At 41.8% G+C, this 22801-nt stretch overlaps 1 protein-coding gene across 16 annotated transcripts in view; it reads right to left on the reverse strand.

Annotated features, from left to right (window-relative positions):
- Positions 1–2334: 2334 nt before the first annotated feature.
- The window catches only part of EBF1 (early B cell factor 1), a 404490-nt gene continuing 384023 nt past the window's right edge, over positions 2335–22801 (reverse strand). For 9 of the 16 annotated variants that reach the window (XM_025388336.1, XM_025388335.1, XM_025388334.1 and 6 more), the window contains 5 exons: positions 20532–20597; positions 19393–19570; positions 18562–18741; positions 14513–14707; positions 2335–5541 (listed from right to left, as the gene is read on the reverse strand). In XM_025388336.1, coding sequence (XP_025244121.1) covers positions 5510–5541; positions 14513–14707; positions 18562–18741; positions 19393–19570; positions 20532–20597 — 651 coding nt within the window. In that variant the 3' untranslated portion in view covers positions 2335–5509. Of the gene's footprint in view, positions 5542–14108; positions 14178–14512; positions 14708–18561; positions 18742–19392; positions 19571–20531; positions 20598–22801 lie in introns of all 16 variants that reach the window. The other 7 variants (XM_025388331.1, XM_025388330.1, XM_025388329.1 and 4 more) reach the window with 4 other exon arrangements.

Raw genomic sequence — 22801 nt, forward strand, 5'->3', positions numbered from 1 at the left:
AGATAAGTTGCCAACATTTTAAAAATGAAAATTTTATGCCAAATTTTTAAACAATCTAGTAACATATCTGGCATTCTTGAGAAATGAAAGATGGGCAACACTGGGTCTATCCACATTCTCACATGGGAGCAATCGCCTGGAGCAAGTGGGATTCTCACTTTGGACAGAGCATGCACTTGCCAGTAGCCCCAGCCCTCCCACTGTCCAGTTGTTTTTACCTCTAGTTCACCCCCTTGTTTTGTTTTGTTTTTTTTTGTTTTTTTTTTTTTTTTTTTGAGATGGAGTCTCACTCTGTCGCCCAGGCTGGAGTGCAGTGGTGCTGTCTCGGCTCACTGCAGGCTCCGCCTCCTGGGTTCACGCCATTCTCCTATCTCAGCCTCCCCAGTAGCTGGGACTACAGGTGGCTGCCACCACGCCCAGCTAATTTTTTTTTTGTATTTTTAGTAAAGCCGGGGTTTTACCATGTTAGCCAGGATGGTCTCGATCTTCTGAGCTCGTGATCCACCCACCTCGGCCTCCCTAAGTGGACAGGCATGAGCCGCTGCGCCTGGCCCACCCCCTCATTTTTGCGTAGCCCCTATGAACAAATACGGGGCTGTGAGTTTATAAGCCTCAACAGAGGCCCTACAGGCAGGAACTATGGCCCATTTGCTTAGTGTACCTGGTAGCTAGTACAGTATCAAGCACATGGTAGGTGCTCAGGACATGTTCTGAATTGAACTCCCAAGCCCCACAAGTCTCATTGTGTACATCTGCACACTCCACTCACAGAGTCTTTCTGTTCCTAAATGTACCTTATGTGCCCCAAAGCTCAGTGTTCTTACACCTCCCTCCTTTCCTCTGCCTAAGGTGCCAGGCCCACCAGGTTAGCTCCTGCTGAGCCTTATATACCTCAGCTCAAATGTCACTTTCTCTAGGAGCCTTTCCCAGCACTTCAGGTTAAATCAGATCCTGCTGCAATGTACCTTCAGAGCATTCTAGACACTTTCTTCATTACCATTATTAGTTTGTTACAGGTATTTGAGTGGTTGCTTAACGTTCATTTGCCCCACTCAAGTATGAGCTCCAGGTGGGTATAACATCACCGTGGCCCACTGATGTATCCACCATGTCTTGCCTAGTACCAGAGGCATAGGAAACACACAAAGTTTACAGGCATGAGTGAATACATGAACGATCGAGTGAATGAGCACTTCCAAGAGGTAGCCCCTAAAGATCGTAGAGGCCAGCGTGTCAGAGGTATGGACATCAGCTGTGCTCTGTGAAGCATTGTGGCACACCTGTCACAGCCTGACCAACCATTCTAGCACAATTCGAATATAAGTGTGTGTTTTCTGAGATGGTGTGCATCCTGAGGAGAGGGGCCTCTTCAATCTTTATCTTCTGCATCTAATATAGGAAACTATATCAAACACAGAATTCAAAAGAAACATATATTGAATGGCCAAACTTTTCAGCAAGAATTCTGTTTCTTTAAAAATGATGGCAGCTTCTCTAACTTATATATCACACTCTTTCATTACTCAAATCGGGCTTTATTCCAAAGCCGAAACAGTGCTCACCACACTTGACTGTGTTGCTGCCATCCTATCAGCTCTGGCCATCAAGTTTCTGTTGGTCTACAGCCTATTTGCTGAGTTTTTGAGGCATTTTACAAGTATCATTAACCTCATCATGTTCAAAAACTGTAAAAGTAGGAAAATCATTGAGTGTGCATTTAAAGAGATTCATGATTATGATGGAATTCAAAGTGAAACAATTTTACATGAGTATGTACCTATCTGGTATTTGTGGAATGTTTCACTCCTGTCCAATAGGAGAAGTACCTTATTCATGTGGGGTTAAAAAATATTGATCACAGAAGGCTCAGTTCACACATGCCTCCTCCTCAATGAGCCAGGGCACATAATTAGTTGACCAGAAGACTTGCTGGGATTAATTAGCACTGCGTGTGAAAAGCTTGGTTCAGACTTGTAGCACGAAGGATAGGGGTTCTAGAATGGCCGCTTCCTAGATTCACAATTCAATCACGCAGGAGGATCTCAGTGCTTGGCTGCTGAAGTTGGGGGCTCTTGGCTCCTCTGTGGACCAGTGCGGGCATGTGCACGTCCAGCTACCGCCGGCAGAGGGCAGCAGTACGCTGCGCGTGTTTAATTTGCATCCCAGATTAGCAAATCCCCAAGGACCTACATAAGAAAGAGGGTGTCCCAGGACTACCCTAATTCCTTTTCACTGGGTGTCAAGACTGATCTGAGTCATTGCAAACACAGACCTTTTATATTATGTTGGACTTTGGCTCATCTGAAATAGAGAAATGAATACACAACTAGGAGCTGCCATCACAGACAGGAAGTAACTTTAATTAAATATTGTGAAAGTTGAAAAGTTTTTACAGCTTGAATTTTTGCAAAAAAAAAAAAAAAAATTATAACAATCTCTACAGTAGTTAGGTTCTCTAACAATTGAACTGTACAGTGTGTGTCTATTCAAAAACTTTTGATAAGAAGGTGAAAGGTTAGTAGATTTAGAGATGACTTCATTTAAGCTGCATCCTAGTACAATGTGAGGCCAGGGCAATGTTATGCAATCCAGTCATCCAGAAGCTGTATTTTTCCCCCAACACTGAAATCTTAATTTAATTCTTCATTTCATTTTCTTCTTAAAGCCATATTCTGTATTTAGGGGAACATCTTTTATTTGTGAAACTTTTCTGGAGAAGAAAGAGGATCAGAGGGCCAGAATGTCTTTTCATCTAATCAATAGAAATAGAAGCAACAAAACACAAATTATACACATTTTAAAGGCTCTTTGGACTTTCAAGAAGAGTTCTAACCACATCACATGGCTGACAGATGGGTAGCGTCTGTTGTCAAGGTCTAAGCCGGACACCTTCCCGACTGACCGTTCATTCCTTCAGAAACAGCTAAGGGGCTCACCAGACAAAATATGGCTTTAACTTGTGTACATCTTCAGGCCAGCGCTTACTACGCAAATTCAGATAACCTTTCTGAGTACCGAGAAGCAATGCGTCCACCTTGCTTACGTTTTCCAGTTTTTAAATTATTATTAGTCATCATTATTATTTCTCACCATGAAAAATCAGCTTTCCTCCCTCCCTTACCCTCCCACAACTCCCCTCCCCCACCCACCCCAACCCATAAAAATCGCACTCTGACAGTCTAGTGAAAACCATTGCAAAATCCATATGGGGGCATGCACAGTTGCAGCATTGTTGTAAATGATTTCTTGCTCTACTAGAAAAAGTTACATTGTCTTAAGGTAACAAAACAGTTCTTTTGTGCTTTTCGATTTGTTTTTTTTTTTTTTTCTTTTTTTCTTTTTCTTTTTTCTTAGAATGTTCGTGATGACTGACAGTTCTGGTGCACAGTTACAATGTACAAGTGAAATGAATATGATTTGCATTGTTAAGGCATCCAATCTGCTGGTTTATATTTATGTGAAAGACAGAGGAAATATACAAGCAGACTTAAGAACGAAAGTATGTTCATTGATTTCTATGAAGTTTCTCCCTAGAATTTAATGCACAAAATGCGTCACTCCAAAGGGAGATATTCCATGCATATTAATAGAGTAAAACAGCATTAGGGTTGTTTTGTAAGTTTCCAAAGCAAAGGATACATTTTTTTTTTAAATCTACTGAACTAAATACTACAAGAATAATATGCTACTATTTTTTTTTTTTGCCATATATTGGAAAAAACTTCTTAACTTACAAATAATACAAAAATAGACAATGACTTTTGGGTGGAAATTAAAAAAAACTGAAGCATGGTTTATAACAATACTAAAAATAACTATAAATGAAATGTTTAAAAATCACATTGAAACAGCTAATACAAGTGTAGGTGACCAAACAAATACGCACTTTTCACATAGCAAACATACACAATAAAATAAATTGGGGGTGGGAGGAAGAGGAAGAAGGGAAAAGCAATGTACAAATTCGAAAGATAAATACATTATTTATATGGATATTTTACAAAATCCCCTTTAAAACAAAAAGCCTTTTAATTAACTTTGCAAGTATGTGCAAGCTAAAGGTAGTGAGCTTTTTTTTTCTTTGCAAAATATGCAGTAAAATCTTTTTGTGATATTGAAAAAAATGTCTTAAGACATTAAAATGTATAAATAGAACAACAACTTTGGCAAAAAAAATCACAAAAAAAAATCTACAGTATTTATAACTACATACAAAAACACAAGAGCAAAGAAAAAAATATCAGGCAAATGCATCCTCAGAGCTTTGCTGCATCTTTGCTATTAACTGTTATTTTTAAGAACACTTCCCAGATAACGAGAGCAAAAATTCCCATAGAACAGAAAACTATGTTTTGGAGGTCTCAACCTTCTTTTCCTTTCCCCCGTTCCCTTTAACTCTTAATTCCAAAGCACTTAACCTGTTGTTTTAATCTATTATTTTACAAATGGTAAGGGTCACTGATAGAGGCAGTATCTTGAATGGGAAAATCGAAATACCTGCCACGTTGCTTTTGTCAACTTTTGGAAGATAGGTATGAAGTCGGCATTTAGGACGAGTAAACTTTAAACTTGCAAATGGGGGAGTGTACGTGAGGTTTTGGCTTGTTAACTGGAGGGCAGAGTGTGGAATTCTGTGCCTGGACCCTGTTTCATGAAGTCTCAAAGGAGATTCTCACACAGTATGTGTGCCACCAAGCTCTCGAGAGGCCATCGGCTTCAGAAGAAACTGACTTAAGTAAAAGGAGAGAATGAGATCAGATTTAAATATGCAGTTTTAACAATCTGTCTAGAGGCACTGGATTTTCGAGTAGAGGGAAAAATGTGATCACTTACATCGTGTTTTAACTTTCCAGGCTGCATTTATTTACACAGTTACTTAAGACAACAATACAAAAGAGAGAAATAAGCTTGCACTGCTAAGGGGTGGCATGTTAAGTTAGATATTGAAAATGCACTGTCTGAGCTAACTACCATTTGATATGCTTTAAGGCGCAAAAGCCGACCCTTAGTTTTTCTAAAAAATCTAACTGGCATTCCTATTCTGTCCCATACAAGCTTTTTTTTTTCTTTTTTTCTTTTCTTTTTTTAACTTTTTTGTAAATATCACCACTTCATTCTTCCTTTACACAGCTTTAAAAACATCATAAATTAAAACATGAAGTCTTATTTATAGTGTCCCTTGTATAGAGCTTTACGGTTTATAAAAGACAAATGATTGCAGAATTAAGCTTAAAAAAAAAGAGAAAAAGTGGATTTGCTTTTGTCAATACAGAATAAATATATCCCCCAAATACTTGGGAGGTACAACTTTAACCAACACTCTGCACTTGCAGATCCCTCTTCCAATTTCAGTATTTGCAAGGTCGGTGATTTTGTTTAAAAATCTGCAGTTATTGTGATTCCTCTTAAAAAGGCCTGAGTTAAAAGTTCCACTCTGGGACTTGTATCAGATTACTCTCTGTAGCAGAATCCAACCTCTTCATTAATACAATTCTTCAAGGCAATTCTTTCACATAGGAGGAACAATCATGCCAGATATCGCTATGGAAAGAGAAGACAGAAGTCAATGGTTTTTTTTTTTTTTTTTTGCATCCAAACTTCTCACTGAGAAAAGTAATAAAGATTAAAAAAAAAAAAAAAACAAACCCCACACACAACTATGTTGTTTAAAGATTAACCACAAATTTGCTCTCATCTTCTCTGGAATGAGTTTTCGTTATAAAATATACGTGTGCTTTATTAAAAATTATAATAAATCAGCATGGGCATGTGTCTTTAAAAGAACAAAATATCCTAAACATCCCTCCAAATCTGATTTCAATTTTAAGGCATAACTGGAAAGTTGCATAGTTTGAATACCACTGCGAAAGTTGCAGCTTCGAACCTTGCAAAGTAGTGAGAATTTTCAGTTTGTCATTGTTTTTTCCCTCCCCTTCACATCCAAAATAGAAAGAAGTGGTCCATCCGAACTGCATGCAATTTCTACAAAAAATATGGCTCTCCCTGTCCTCTGTATTAGCACAAAAACTGAGCCACAAAGCAGAAATCTTGAATGCCTTTGCTTAGGTCCTTGAGCTGGGAAAAGGAAATGCCAGCTACAGCAGGCCTTGTTCACTGGGAATATAAAGTTGGGAGAAAGCATAGCTGGGAGGAGAAGACAGGTTTGCATGAAACTACAGAATGTCTTCCATATCACGGCTTCACTCAACGTTTTGGGAATGATCTGACCATATTTCCTAGAAAATTGTAGCCTGGGAAAGCTGGAGTGAGATCCTGGGGAAAAAAAAAAAAAGGCTGTTTGAGGTAACCAAAAATTGTTGAAAGCGTTCAGAGCTAGGAGGTCGCAGATGGTGGTATTTAGAGAACACAGAATCAGATAGGCCTGAGTCCCACCTCTGGCTTTTCTGCTATGAAGCTCAGCTTCTGTAGCTAGAATCACAGCAACACTTAGGGTTATTGGAGAGGTGAATAAAATGATATATGCAAAGTGCTTAGCCTGGGTTCAGCTCCTAGTGAGGACCTGATAGAGGTTAGCTGCTGGGATTTTTAACCCACCACTTCTGCCGCTAAACTAGCTGTGTGACCCTGTGTTAATTGCTTAACTTCTCTGGGCTGTATGTGCTCTTATATCAAATAGGCACCATCCCATGTGGCACACTTTGTGTAATTGGTGGGAAGAATAAAAGGATAACTGTAAGAAAATTAAAACAGGGTGGCAACTTTGAAACATGTCAAGGTGAGAGAGATGCTGCCATTATAAGCAAGGGGCAGGCGTCTTTGGCTCCCAATGATGGTTGAGTGTCTTGTCAGGCAGAGTCATTGTTTTCTTTTTATGGCAAATCTAAATGTAAATTAATGTTGTTTTCAGTGATGACTGCGTCTAGGAAGTGGCCCTCTTCGTTTACTAATGATCATGTCTGGAAGAATGTGCCTTTAAAAACAAAAAACAAAAAACAAAAAAAAACCCCACGAATCCCAGTACCACAAATCCTGCAAGTGGATACAGGGAGGCCACCCGGGGCTCTTAGCCCTGAGACCCCCACGTTCCTCCGGCTTCCCTACCCCCACCCCTGGCATTTTAGATTCAATTAAAACAAAAACCAAAAAGTATTTTGCCAAACACTTTTTCCGTTAATTTTTAAACCCATCTGTATTCACAAGGAAATTCAATCCACATGTTTCTGATTCATTTACACGTAAATCATCCAAATGTTGTTTTGCAAGAGCCGTTTTGCAGCCCAAAAGCTCCTGGAGTCCTTTCCGTAAGCCCTCATAAGCCTTTTTTTCTTAGAAACAGGAAGTTGTCTTTTGCCAAATGCCGACCAACTTAAACCCCCGAAGACTTGGGATCAGTTGGAAATGCAGTCCCCCTAAGATTCAAGTGAGCCCTAGGTTTGACTGAAACCAGGAGCTCAGTATTTCAATCCAAGCCTTAACTGGAGAATTCGAGATGTTATCGCTCCAAAGACAAGGAGGTGCAAGGGGGGATCTTTGCTGTGTGACAGCCCAGCATGGCTCTGCCTCCCCAGGGATCTTTTCATCCGGGCTGCAGGTAGGTCCAGGCAACTTTACTAAAGGCAGCAGGAGTTTTAAGCCTGTAGCAAAAGGTGCAAGTCTACATTTGCTTTCCACCAAAATCTATTCTGCATGCCTGGCATTGAAGAGCAGTTCCCTATAGTATAGTCACACAACTCAGGCAGTATCAATATGATTCAAAGCAAAGGAAAAAGCTAATTTGGTTGGTGGGTCCAGCCAACATTTATCAGCTGGACTGTGAAAACATCCCATTTGAATGACCAGAATTTAAAAAAAAAAAAAAAATCGAAGCAGTCTTTTGGTACCCAAATAAGTGTTAGATCAACTAGATTAAGCCTCCACTTAGGGCCACATTAAAAGTTCTAAAGCAAAGCTAACTGATGTGCCAGTTCATAGCTAACAGCACTTTTTATTTTGGACTACTGGGGCTGCAAACTCCAGCACCCCAAGAGCCCAGGCTGTGAACAGGAGTGAGCGAATCCCCTGGGTGGGGAAGTGAGGATGGAGGTGATGATGCCAAGGGCATGCCTGGGCAGTGACTCAGCTCCCACCAAATGCCACTGGGCAGGAATGCCTGCTCGCTGCCACTGATACTCTCAACCGTTTCAAGAGAAGCTGGGGATGTAGAATTTGTTTTGTTTTTTTTTTTTTTTTAAATGAAATAGTCAAGTTTATACATGATAGCAAAAAATTGAAATTAATGATATATGGGTCTAGTGGGTGGGTTTGGCCCTCTCCTACTTTCCTACTTCACCTTCATCGGCCCACAGACTTCTCTGAGCATCTAATGGGAGCTATGGAAACTCTCTTCAAAAGAAGTTGTGATGTCTTAGTACAAGGTGCTAAGTGTCCTCATGAGGAATTTTCACGTACCCCACTTGAGCAAGACAGCATGCCACAGCATTTCTGGAACATTCTCAGACCAATGTTGTCCACACCCAGAATTTTGCATGTAACATCAAAGCGTTACGGTTCTCTGAATCCCAATCATGACTTTCTAAACTCCAAGGGCAGCACCCTTGCTGTTGAGTAAATTATGGGAAAAGGTCCCTGCCTGTGGCTTCTAAGCCTAGATACCTCCAAAGAGGCCCTTTTAATAGAGAAACTCACTGCACAACTGCCTGAAGATCTTGAGTTTTAGGAGTTGTTTTTCTTATATCTGTGCTGCAATCTGAAGATTCATTATGTGGGTGAGAGGGATGGGTGTCTGGAGCTTGGAATGTTCCAGAAATGCCGTTGGCATGCTAACTTGCCCAAGTGGAGTGCATAAAGATTCCCATGAGGACACCACCCTCTCAACACCATGTGCCAGGACATCACAAGACCATGGTGGCTCTGCCATTTTCCCCAGCAGCTGGATGATCATGTTCTCTGACGGAAGCTCAGAAAACTATTGCTTTGAGAGGCAATGCATTTTTCATTACCGTTTCTACATTTTTGATAAAAAAGACAAAACAAAGTTCTGCAGAGCTGGGAGGGTTTGGAGAGGGTGGAATGTGGTCTTCCCCAAACCACCACATGTGTAAGAATTATGAGCTAATCACTCGGGAGGCTGAGGCAGGAGAATGGCATGAACCTGGGAGGCAGAGCTTGCAGTGAGCCGAGATCGTGCCACCGCACTCCAGCCTGGGCTACAGAGGGAGACTCCGTCTCAAAAAAAAAAAAAAAAAAAAATATGAGCTAATCAGGAACAGCGGGGTAAGTGAGTGGGTAAATCTTGCACCAACTGAATATGTGCAAGGAAAAAATGACAATTCCATAGGATTTGGTCCTGGGCTGCATGATATCTAGGGTTGAGAAGAGCCAACCTGAGCTTCAGCAAGGTGGAAAAGAAAAACATCAGTATATGGATACTATTTTTGTGAAATTACTCTGGCCTTTTTGTTAATTTTTCATGCATAGACTATCCAGGACATGGCTAGGGTTTGGAATCACTACATCAGCGGGGGTTCCAATGGCATGGGACAGCCTTCTTGGGGATGCCTCTCTCTTGAATAATGAAGTCCTTTGAGGCCTCAATTGCCTGAAACCCAAGCTCTAAGCAGCATAAGCTTCAGGAGAAGGGAACAGGACATCTCCATGGACAAAGACTGAGCATAGTTGGTGACTCAAGTCTTTGGCTCTGGAAAACAGACACAGTTAGGTAGTCTGGGACCAGGATTTACCAATTGCTTCACCTGCATAAGAGCAGAAAGAGGTATCTCTGCATTTTTCTTTTTAAATCTAAAATATAGTTGCATTTTCCAAAGTTTTTCATATGACATTAAGTGTTCTTAACATGCAGAAGAGGACTCTGTATGTCAAAATAAGTTTGGCAAACTAAATGAAATAGTCATTTTTATTTAACTGCAGGATGCCCCAGAGACTTTAATTGTGGATGTCCAAGATAGTGATCCAGGGAGCACCACATTCCAAATTGTTTTCACTACCATATTTTTATTTTTTAACAGGACATTTTGTGAGTCTCCAGAAGTCGACACTAGAGTTGCTTTAAAAAACAAAAAACAAACAAACAAAAAAAAACCAAAAAAAAAAAAACACAACTCAGATATATGGTAACTTTTTCAAACGTTTTATCTACCTGGGAGAGAAAGCCAGCTGGAATCATGATAGAATCTGTGAATCCTACTGTTCACACCACACGTTATCCAGGACACGTCTGCCTCTGCTTCTTGGCTAAGGTTGTCTTCAGTCCTTCTGCTGAAAGTGCTCCTTGCCCCCATCTCCCTGGGCCTGAATCCCACTTGCTCCTCATGGAGGCAACCTGTTCTGAATTCTCCTTCATCTTTCCTTCCTCTGTACTTCCACAGCTGGGTGCCCAGCCTTTCCCAGACAGATCTTCCTTATTTACTTTGGTGTCATGTCTCCCCTAATACAGGGAAAGATTTTATGGGCAGAATTTTGTAGCCCTTATGGGCCTAACCTAGTGGCTTGAATATAGAAACGTAATATAGCATAGTGGCTTAACATAGTCCAGTCAATCTGTCTGGGCTTAAATCCCAGGCTTCCTTGTTTGCTAGTTGTGTAAATGGGGACAAGCCAACTTAGCTTCAGTCTCAGTTTCCACATCTGTATAAGAGGGACAATAGACAGGCTACCTTAAGGGTGGTTGGGAGCCAGGCTGGGAATCAGCCCTCCTAGTCGGTGGCTGTGTTCACCATTATCACCACCATGTGACATTGCAGTGCTTAGTTCTTGGGAAATAAACATGCATGTAGTAACCACAGGAGACTAAGGGAGCACTGATGGGGAAGAGGTCTTTTAGGAGTCGGCTTTAAAAAACAGAACCATGTACAATTAACAGAGTGGCAGTTGGAGGTAAATAGGCCTTGAAAACACTTAAATGGCCTAAACGTGGCACCTCTAATCTTGTTTACATGGGCAATTTGCTTAACCAAGACTTCCTAGTCACTTGCCCTGTCTTAATGATCACAATTCTGAACTAGGTGGGTCCCAATGAAGTAGGTGTTACTGTAACATTGAAAAGGAAAAAGGTGGAATAAAACACTTCAGGGATCCTTACACCGATTCCATAACCTGCCTACATCCATTTTTTTTCCTGGTAGAAATAGAGTTTGGAAAGTTAAAGACGAAGTAATTCTCTGAATGTCACCATCCTCAGGGAAAACTTCTGTGGCGCAAGCAAGAGTGCCCTGAAAAACTGGTGCTGTTCATCTAAGACTGGGTCCTCTTTGCCCTGCTGGAGATTGTGTGCAGAGGGTAAAGAGGCAAGTCCCAGAGTGTGAACCCCACCTGCCAGCCCAGCACCTGGGGTCACAGTGGGCAGAAAGAAGAGCTTAAAGTGAGATGTTTACATTAATTTAACCATTCGTATGTCTGTCACTGACATCTCAAAAGTAGGAATATTTGGTATACGACAGTATGAGCAAAACATACTGTAAATATGTTTTTTTCTTTTTTTTCTCACCATGAAAAATCAGCTTTCCTCCCTCCCTTACCCTCCCCCACCCCCCCCATTTTTTTTTTCTTTTTCTTTTCTTTTTTTTTTTTTTTTAAATAGAGCCTTGCTCTGGAGTGCAGTGGCGTGATCTCGGCTCACTGCAACCTGTGTCCCAGGTTCAAGTGATTCTCCTCCCTCAGTCTCCCTAGTAGCTGGGACTACAGGCCACACCACCAGGCCCGGCTAATTTTTGTATTTTTAGTAGAGACAAGGTTTCGCCATGTTGGCCAGGCTGGTCTCAAACACCTGACCTCAGGTGATCCACCCACCTCCGCCTCCCAAAGTACTGAGACTACAGGTGTGAGCCACCACGCCCAGCCCATTCTTTTTATAATTGTTGTTTCATCATGCTCAATAGTCAGGGCATGGGATAGGGGGAAATTCAGAAAAGTCCCCTTGACATTTGTTCAATCAGAAGGAAAGGGCAATGTCATCCACAACAGTGAATCCAGCAAGAGGTGTGTCCCTGAGTCAGACCTCAAACCTCCCACGCTGTGGCCTTGTGTTAGGAAAGGTGACCGAGAGGCACAGACTCGGCGGTTATTCAGAGAAATGGGGACAGTCTCTGTACTTTGGGGATCTGTAATTGGGTAAGAAGTGGGTTAGAAAATCCCTGGGAGGACAAATGTACAAACTTTGTCTGAGTCGCTGTCCTGAAGCCACTTCATCATTACTTAAACACGCACATACCCTCATCCAGATCCTGGCTTTCAGGTGATAACCAGATCTCCTGAAACCCAGGAAGTCATAAGATCTGGGCCCAGCCCCTGTTTCCAACCACTTCCTGCTTCCTCCTAGGACCACAGGGCATGAGAAGACATCGGGCCTCCTGGGAGCTGCCCACTTCTGTCACTGTTGGCCTGTGATACAGCCACTGACCTTCCAATAGCGGGGGCCTGTTCTTCTCTAGTGCTTCCCCTCAACTGCTGATTATAAACCCCATCATATCTGGTTCTGATGTCAAATCTATGTTTAGCAAGGGCTGAGATTGGCAGCTCAAGAATGGTAAATTTCTGCTTTCCATATGTATGATCATTATTTAAACCTATTATAAGTTATGTTCGCTCAAGCATTATATCCCTAGTTTGCCAGCTGGAGGTGTACTGAGGGTGACAAAGCATTATTTTTAGCTGAAAGAGAATCAGATTTGCAGGAATGGGTGGCTCTACTTTGTGGGGGTGGGCATTTTCTATCATGAGTAATATTGCCTGAAATGTAGTTGCACAGGCAGGCTTTTTTTTTTTTTTTTCCTCTTTCCTCTAAGAAGATGGATTTGCCACTGTGTGTCAGAGTGGGGAAGAGCAGCGTGCTCTGTGGGGCACTGAGTCTGGCTGTGCTGGGAAGATTTGCAAGCAGGGTTCTGGGGAGTATTTTGAAGAGTCCTTCTGGAGGCAGAGACAATGTGATCGGGTGCTCAGGCTCTGGGGTCACATGGCTTGGGTTCCAGTTTAGCTGTACTATTTACTAGCCATGTGACCTGGATCAAATTGAGCCTCAAGTTTCCCATCTGTACAATGGGACTAGTGCTGACATCATAGGGTCTTCAGGAGAATCACTATATGCTTCCCACAGTGTAAAGCATCCAGCACACAGTATGTGTAGACAAGTGTAAATATGCATGTACTTTTACATAAGAAACAGGGCTGAGACATCCCAGATATGTGCACTGCCTTCCTCACCCCTCCCTGACTTCCAGGCTGACCTCCATCAGTGAGGTGCCGGCCACCAAGGGAAGGCACTGTGGGAACCTTTGTATGGCTGGGCTTAAGGGCACAGACTCTGATGGGACTTAGATTCATCTCCACCGTTTAACCGACTATGTCTGTGGTCAGATATTTACCCTCTTTAAGCTTCCATTTTGTCATCTGCACAATGAAGACCATAATAGCTCTCATACTTTAGGAAGATGTGAGGATTAAATGGTATAAAATCTGCTCCGTGCATAGGATGGCTCCAGATACACTGTTCAGTGCTCAATAAATGGTGGTCGACGAGTTTATTAATCTTATCTCCCTACCAGCTGCCTTAGGAATCCTAACTATGTCTCTTTTACCACCACTGAGTAATAAAGTATTTAGGAGATGAATGTTTGAGTCTGAGTTTGAAGCCAGCTTCTGCCGTGTATCAGCTGTTAAAAGTCAGGCAATTTCATGACCTCTCTAACCTTTAGTTTTCTCATCTGTCAAGTAGGAGATATGAGTACCTACCACACAATCCTGCTGGGGGCAATGAATGGGGTTGTGCAGGTCTCAACAGATGACACACAACACAGTGCTGAGCTCATAAGAAAAATGTTAGAAATGGTGTGCTCAGTTTTAAAAGGTGGGTAACTTTTCATTCTTAATGAATGAAAAGGCCATCTCAACTCTTAGCAACTATTTTATTTTCCATATGCAATGGTGGGAAAGTGATTGAACAATTTTAGTATGAACCAGAATACTCTAGTGGTATTCTGGGGTTTCTTAATCCCAGTAGGAAGTCTTTGACCTTTGGTCTATGATGCTCTAACTTCAGGGCTCTGATCAAGTTATGGCTCACCCCCTCCCTGTTATCAGCCCCGCACACGTTCACTCTGACACAGGCAACAGGAAGGGAAGGTTGAGTGACCTACTTCAGGAGAAGGCCAGTCCCGGGAGAGACCCTGCACTGGAGAACTTGCTAGAGTCCACAAAAGACTGATCTGATAATGGCGACCACAGGGAGTGAAAGAGGAGAAAAGAGAAATGATGCTGTTAGTCAGTAGAAACAGTATTCCCAAGCAAATCCTGGGCCTGAGCTGAATTGCTGAAGTTGGAAAGAGGACTTCTTGAGCACCTCCAGCAGAGGAGAGATGAGTATGGCCAAGGGCCAGGGCTGAGGAGAGCAAACACAAAGGAACAGAAGAGATGAGGGCAGAGAGAATCAGGCAGGGTCCAAGGCCGATTCCCTCGGCAATGGTGATGCATCTGCTTCAGGCCCTGGGAGGGTGAAGTCAGGGCACTGGATCTGGATTGGCAGGTGGGGCCTGGGGCTTACCTTGCAGGCTGTTCCCGTTGGTGCTGGTGCAGGTGGGAGGCGGGGAGGTCTGGGGTCTGACGACTGGTGCAAAAGCACTCTTCTGTTTCACGGCTGAGACCATGTTGGCTGGTGAAAAGGAGAAGATGCCCGAGGAGCTGCTGCAGTTGGAGGGGAGACTTGTGGAGGAGGCCATGGTGGGGCTGGATGGCACTACTGAGAGGGTCAATGAGAAAGGAGAAATCAGTGCCTCTCATGGCATCCTGAAGCAAAGAAGCTCAGATCCATCCCTCACCCAGCCACCTTGCTCTGTCCTGCTCAGACAATGCTTCCAGCACAAACCTTCCCTGAATTCGCAGGCTCTTGTCTACTTTTGCTACATAGAACTTAGCATGTGCTACCTTTCATTACTGGGGATCTTTTATGTGTTTATTGTGGGGCCACTGTATGCCAGGCAGTGTGCTAGGCACTGGGTCATCAGCAGCAATTGCCACTAAGGGAAAATGACCCCTGGTCATCAGCCCAAGGCACTAACCAATCCAAATGCACCAAGTGCCTTTATGGGGCAGAACACAGAGCCACCATCCTTAGAGTATTCCAGGCCAGGAAACAAAAGTGCAACACCCTGTTATGAGGGTGAGAGTAGCACAAAACAGTGACAAAGGTGAACGTAGCCATCTCAGTGGAGGCAGGGAAGGGAAATCAGAGAAGGCTTCATAGAAGAGGTGTCAAGGGATGCATCCCAGGTAGAGCCTAAACTAAGGTTCTAGGAAAGGGGCTGGGGTAGGGGGAACAGGAAGAGGCCAGCTTGAGAGGATGGCCACCAGACTGCCACATGCAGCATTTGTGAAAAATGCAGAAAAGTTCCAAATTCTTTATATCTGCCATGGGATATATGTGAATGTTTGGGAATTAATAAGCAGTAGGATCAGAGCCTTACATAAATACTCACAGTTTGGTAGTAGTAGGGATGCAGATAACCAATGATGGGAGAACTCTGGCAACTCAGAGAAAACCCAGCAGTTTGGGGATATGAAAGAGCTTGGTAGATGTACATTCTCTACCGACCAGGATCCTCTTGGCCTGGCCTCTCATCTTTTGCTCCAGGCTAATAATCTCTGGGTTACTTTAGGAGACAGAGATTTCACATACGCTAAGTCAAGACTAATATTTTCATACACTCACTTTCTATTTCCTCCATTTCCTGCAGGAAAGTATGTATCCTAGATATTTCTTCTATTTTATTATTTTTTCACACAACTTAATAAAACATCAGATATTGTTTTATCATTCACAAGAATCTTCACGTCTTTTTCATCTTGTCATGGGCAATGCAATCTTAAGTCGGGGCCCATCACATACTTTTTTTTTTTTTTTTTTACAACCGAGGAAGTGTGAAGCAAGCTGGGACTCACAAAGTAGTGTAGCAGCTAGCCCAAGGGCCATAGCTAGAATGCGCTGAAGCAAGGAATCACGGCCAAATTCAGAGCTCTTTCTGCTAAACTACCCTGCAAAGGAAAAAGATCTCCAGGGGGAAAAGCCTCGTTCCCACAAGCCCACCAGGGTCCAAAGAGCTGTTTGGGTGGCCTTATCCTTTGGAAAGTGGGAATCCAACTGGTCATAGGCAAAAGTTGCCATCAGGGGAAAATGACCCCTTCTAATCAGCCTGAGGCACTACCCAATCCACACGCACTCAGAACGCAGAGCCGCCATCCTCAGTTTTCACAAACATTTTCGAAACTGTACTTTTTCTTTTAATGAGGCCAGCATTTTTATACATCTCTTAGGATTTGTAAATGTGAAAATACACTCAATAATAACACCCATTTAAATTGCAAAACTCCTGCACTGGAGGTTTGATTTTTAAATATTCGTAGACTTGAAATCCTGCTGGTTCACTGAGGAAGGCAATTAATCTCATTGGCAAATGCGATCATTATGTGTATTTAGAGGTGGGGAGTTTTGGGGCGGGGAGGGGGAGGTGCAGTTAACAGAGGAAGGGGTAAAATATAGTCAAGCAGCTCCATTTGTTATAACATTATTAGTTATCAGCCACCACACCAGAAAGTGTGTTCACCAGTGAAATGTCTTATTTTTTTATTCCATTGGAATTTTTCAACATGAGTGCTTTATGAATAATTAAATATTACAGAGGCAAAAATTCAAATCAACTGGGCTTTGTGTTTATTGTTTTATTTGCATTTGTGCAGATAAAACCATCCCATCTGAGAGCCTATTTGAGAATTTAATACTATATTTGTGAGCACTGAGAAAATCAATTAATGGAAATTAAATGTTCAAAGTTTCACAGTCTGACAGATGCAATCTCAGGCTGAAGCGGCTGAGTGTCTGCACAGGCTTGAGGAGAGCAATCCAAGCCCCTAAATTGAATTGCTACCATATAGCAATTAGTTTATTGATTTAATTAAGAATGCCACCTTTTAATTTTCAGGTCATGATCAAAACATTTTCTGATTGAATAAATGGGAGAACACTGAAATATAGATCTCTATGAGAAACAATCTTTTAATAAATCAAAATCTAATGTGAAACTGATCCTAAACATTGACTCGTGAGTAGACAGACATAACATATGCAGATTATTTGAGGAGTTGTAAATGTTCAACAAACTGCTGATTCCAAACTAAGTAGAAATGTGTAATTTTGTGGACTTTGAGCAGAAAAATTCACCCAGACAGTAAAAGTCTGTAAGTACATTTTCAGAAATAACTTCTCTTAAAGGGCAAGAATGATCTTTCCTCTTTCAAAGCACTAGAACAATCCATATTTTCACTATGAGAGAGGGCATCATTTGTAGTATTTTTAGCCAAGACTCCGTAAGAAATCATGAATATTCTTTTATTTAATGGCACATCTATCTGTCCTTCTACAAATATCTAAGAGTTTGGCCACATTTTGCACATCAGAAGAGTCACTCGCAATGCCCAAGATGAACTTCAAAGTCAGAGAGAGATCAAGAGATTGTAAGGACATGGGTTATGACACTTTATAGATAAGGAGGGCAGTTCTCTGAGGTTCTTCAGAAGCATATAAACGTACCAAAATTTTTTTGTAGGCAAACTTCTTTAAGGCAGGGACAAGGCACCAAAGAATATTTTTTGTATGTGTATGTGGTTTTCTTTTTCTTTTTTTTTTTTTAATCTTTCCAGATTTCTGGAAAAAAGTGTTTTAATGTGTTGTTGTTTTAAGTATACACCAAATGCAAACGAAGGGGAAAACTCCAAGCATTAAAAAATAAAGGAGTCATATAAGTGAAGGGAGAGAGGTTAAGTTTTAGACTATTGTTACTATGTTATACCACCACCACCACGTGTTATTATCTTTGCATTATTATGATTATTAGATTTACTAAAAGTGCCTCCATGTGTCAGGAATCAGGACAAGCTCACTGTATGCATTATCTATGTCTTACAACACTGGATGGGGTCGGTGCTAGTTCCTTCTCCATTTTACAGATGAGAAAATTGAGGCTTGGAGAGGAAATGAACTTGCCTCCTTTTATGTAGCTAAAATAATCAGATGAAGTAAGACAAAACTAATAGATGTTTTGGGCTTACGTAGATGACAAATATGGTGTCCTCATTGTTTATAGGGTTTTTTTGGTTTGTTTTTTTCTCTGAGACAGGGTCTTGCTGTCACCCAGGCACTGGAGTGCAGTGGCACAATCATGGCTCACTGTAACCTTGAACTCCTGGGCTCAAGCAAACCTCCTGCCTCAGTTTCCTGAGTAGCTGATGGTAACTGGTAAAAGTGGGAGTTAGTAACTGGTAGAAGTGGGAGTCAACCCATCTTCACCTGACTCGGAGCGTGGGTTCCTGAAGCGACCTCATACAGCTGCTTTGGATGGTAGCAACATTCTGACTGTTAGGGACACTTTGTAGGAAGGAAGGTGAGCACTGGAGAACGGAGATTCCTGCTGGAGATGGCGCCTTGCAGGATGGAAAGATGGGGCCCTCAGACTGAGAAGCCCTGCCCACTGGGCCACATGGCACGATGCCAAGTTCTTCTCGCGAAACATGAAGGAACACGGGACACACATCTCTACTTACTGGCATAGGGCGAGTTGGCAGCTGAGCCGTTGAGGAAGGTGGGGGAGCCGCCCAAATTGGACATGGCGGCAGAGCCGTATCCATTCATGCTTGTGGTGACGGAGTTATAGTTGGTCTGCTGGGGAGTGGTGCTCGGCACGTACCCGTGTGGTGACACACTGCTTGAGTTGCGGGTGAAACCTGAGGGGTGGGGGCAAAACCAGGGGTGAGGGTGGCATTCGGATGGTGGCAATCCTGGAAGACTCGGGGAAAGAAGGTCTCTGTTTCTGGCCCCGTCGCCGCAACCCAGAGGGAAGGGACTGGGTGATTCATGTGCGTGGGTTGGTGGTGCTAGCTCTGTGATTAAAATGGGAAGCGAGCAAAAGACACATTTCTTAGGAGATCATAAATACTTAGCAGGGCCATGAGAAGTGGCAATGCTGGGCCTATAAATTATCATTTTAGAGCAGAAATAAATCCCGATCTAAGAGATGTACCCTGGAGTTAACAGGTTCCTATTCCCTGGGCAAGAATGATGTGCTTTGGGCCCTCAAAACTTTAATTCCATCCCTCTTTGCGATCTGTCATTCATGGTTTATGATGAAAAGTTAAATGTAGAGAGATGGCTAAATGCATGCATCCTTTCTAGCCCCCTATATTAGATTACCAGAATGATAGCTAGGACCAACATTGTACAATAATATCTTATACACACAAACTAAGAATCTCCCTTTTGGGATGAAAATAATTCTTTAATGTAAAAATTGTTCATGACCAATAAATGAGGAGATGGGGTGCTTAAGGTTGGGGAGGGAGAGGGAAAACGTGTGAGGGAAGAGAAAAGCTTCTGACCCTGATTGGTGGCTTGTGATGCCTCGGAGACATTCACAGCCAGTTGTCCACTGAACGAATTCACGCCCATCATCCCTGCGTGGACCGAGGTGTTAGCAAGGGCCGGGAGTTGGTTGTGGTTGCGGGGAACACTGTACAGGGCCTCGGCAATGTCGGCCGCTCTCTTCAGAATGATTTCCTGAAAAGTCAAAGGAATATCCCCTTTAGCTGTCCCCAGTCATATTCCCAATAATACCATTTTTTCCAGTGCCAGGCACTGTACTCAGGGTTTTCAATGGTCAGCTGCATTAACTTCTGCGACCCTCCTGACAAACCTGTTATATTAGTCTCACCATCATCATGCCATGGGGAAACTGAGGCTTGGAAAGTCAAAAACCTCACCTAAGGACACTCACCTATTTAAGAACAGAGCTGAGATTCATAAGCCCATTTGTCTGATTTTGGAAGTCCATTATCTTAACATGCCTTCATACTACCCTACAGTCCATACAGGTCAGTACCATGAGGTTTTCTATCCTTCCCAATAACGTGTAGGAAGTCTGAGGTTACCCAGGGGGAGAGGGAGAGAGGCTGCAATTCATCTCCCCTGTTGATGTTAAGGGAAGGTTGTAGATGACTACCTGCATTCCTGAGTATTAATGGGACTGTGTCCCCCAGACATTGACTCAGGTTACATGAAAAAGGAGTGAATGGTTTGTCGGACTCAGTTTCCTAAGCTATGTGAATCTTATACATGGAGTTCTATGAAATAGAAGCAGGCAATACTATTCAGGCCTTGTTATACTTTTTGGAGAAAAAATTAAACCCTCTTTCTCTTCCTAAATTTGCTTGAAAACCTGAGAGAAATAAAATAAAGCACCAGTAACTCTCCTCTTCAATTAGGAAGTATGTTTCCACTAAAGATTAGTTTTAAATGGACCACCTTTTCTCATACAGACAATGATTCAGTGGAAAGGGCAATAAAAGGTTTACAAAAGAGAGGATTGAAGAGTCTTGCAACATGTTATATCTGAATTACTTATACTCTTAACTCATGCACATGGCTTTAATATTTTCTGTGCTTTCTCATTACGATATGGAATCTGAGATCTTTAATTGCATGTGGCAGTCCACACAGGCTAGAAACCCACAGCGCTCACCTGGTTGTTGTGTGGCATCCCATACAGAGCTTCTACCAGATCCGCAGCCCTTTTAAGTATTACTTCCTGTCAAGAGAAAAGCAGATACAATCCTTTGAGCGAAGGCAGGTTGTCGTTATCTTCAGACATGATCACTTTCCAGTCCCTCTGGCCATACTTTGCCAAGGCACTGCTATAAAGGCCATAGCTTGGGGAACCCCAGAATGGCGTTAAATCACCAATTTGTCCCTGTTCACATACACACTTAATTGAGTCAAAAGGTGAGCATCATTGGTACTGCAAGATAAAATACATCACTCAATAGTCTGCCATAGGCATGATAAAGCACTCATATGTTTATTGCTGAATACAATTCCTAGGTCATTTACTAGATTACTACAATCGATGTCATTCAGTGCGTGGTACGAATCCCTAAGACGTGTTTATTTTGCACTTAATTGCTTATTCCAGGAACCATGACCTTATCAGACAGGTCATTTTCGAGGGATTTCCAATCAATCTTCAGCTACTAGAAGCATGTAGTATTAAACTTCTTTTGTTTATCTCTCTTGGATGGCAAAGCCATAATATAAGCGGGTGATGTAGGAAACCCACATACTGAGGCAATGCACTGTTTGTCAAAAACTCTTATGGAAGGACTCTACTGTCCTCAGACGCCCCCTCTGCACCAATTTTCATTACTGGCAGTATCTATTTCTTTTACAGAAATTATTTGCTATTTCAGTATTGTTTGTGATTTCCCCCATTTGCTCATTCATTCTCATCCTAGATATATATTTGGCTGCTCATTCCAGTTGAAGAAAAAATATCTCCCTCTTTTTACTTAGGTGGACTTCCATATTTAGCCTGCATGCTTGGTTCTAATAATAGGGAGTACTCTACAAAAGTGAGTATGGTGCTGATATTTTTGGTTCTAACTAAATTTCTTCAAATTCATTTCCACTAGAATGTGAAAAGGAAAGCAAAGTTAAGATTGATCTATGCAAAAGATAGGCGCTTGTCAGACAACCAAACCTAAGGGTGAGGTATGATCATCAGAGGTGATTTACAGGAAGATATGGTTACCATTTTTGGCTGTGGGTAAAGTTTCAAACAGAAGTGTAACTTTAAATGTTTTACACAATAGATTTCTACATGGAGAAGCAGTGCTGTTCAATTTTCATAGACTGCAGTCGCTGATCAGAAAATAGGGAGATAATCGCATTCATTTTGCTGTCACCATAGCCTCTTCAAAAATCCTTGAACAACTCTTGAAATGACAAGCTTTTAGATACATATTAGCATTTTTCAATTTTAAATTCTCTATAATATAAGATAAAGTAGTTGTCATACTACAGTAACTACTTATGACATATCTAATGTCCTAAATTCAAAAATAAGGTAGAGGGGTTTTCAGTTCTCAATAAACATTTATGCTTGCCTTAAGCTGATAGACCCCCTTTATAAAACAGTTGTTATTTTTAAAGTAGGGAGTAAAAAATATTATATAATCAAAGGGGTTTGAAACAATACATCTGAAATCATTTCTTTATTTTTTAATGTAAGCTACAAGCTAATTTACCACTTTTTGTTCACTGTATTGTCTGACCAGAGCAGTTAATAATTTACTATGGTATGGGCACACTAAACCCTATCCCCAGATCAAATTCAGCCTGTATTGCCTTCACTAAAACCTCATGGCTTTAAAACAAAACAGGATCAAGTGAGTTTATTTACTAAGATTTGACTTCGCTAGGCCTATGCTCATTTATTTCTCCAAATAAATATTTACGCCAGTGTTAGGGCTTGGCAGGGAAGGTATTTTCCTTTCTTTGCATTTTAGGGGGAAAAAAGCAAGTCTCCTGTTTGTCAAAAGCATGATGAGGCACAGAAAGAAACTACACTTATGAACTTCGCTCTTGTAACACTATAATTGGGGACTTAGAACATGTACCTTATTTTAATTAATTTCACAGAAGCAGGGAGGAGGGATGTTTGAAATTAAACTCCAAGATCTTTGAAGTTTTCATAAGCCTGAAAAAATACCATCTATCAGTATATATTGTATATCCTTGGTGTTAAGAGTTTTTCAATGACATAATCTACTTTTTTTTTCTCCTTATATCGCTATCCAGAGCTCTCATCCCCATTTAATCCTTTGAAAATAAAACACGTGGATCTTGTTTCCTAAAGGAGCATCCTTCTTTGATCCATGATGCTGTCTTCTTTGATCCACCATGCTGGGGCATGTTTTCCCATTGAGTACATTGCCATAGGTAGGTCATCAGCAC

The sequence above is a fragment of the Theropithecus gelada genome, chromosome 6, assembly GCF_003255815.1.
Source record: "Theropithecus gelada isolate Dixy chromosome 6, Tgel_1.0, whole genome shotgun sequence".
Taxonomy (NCBI): Eukaryota; Metazoa; Chordata; class Mammalia; order Primates; family Cercopithecidae; genus Theropithecus; species Theropithecus gelada.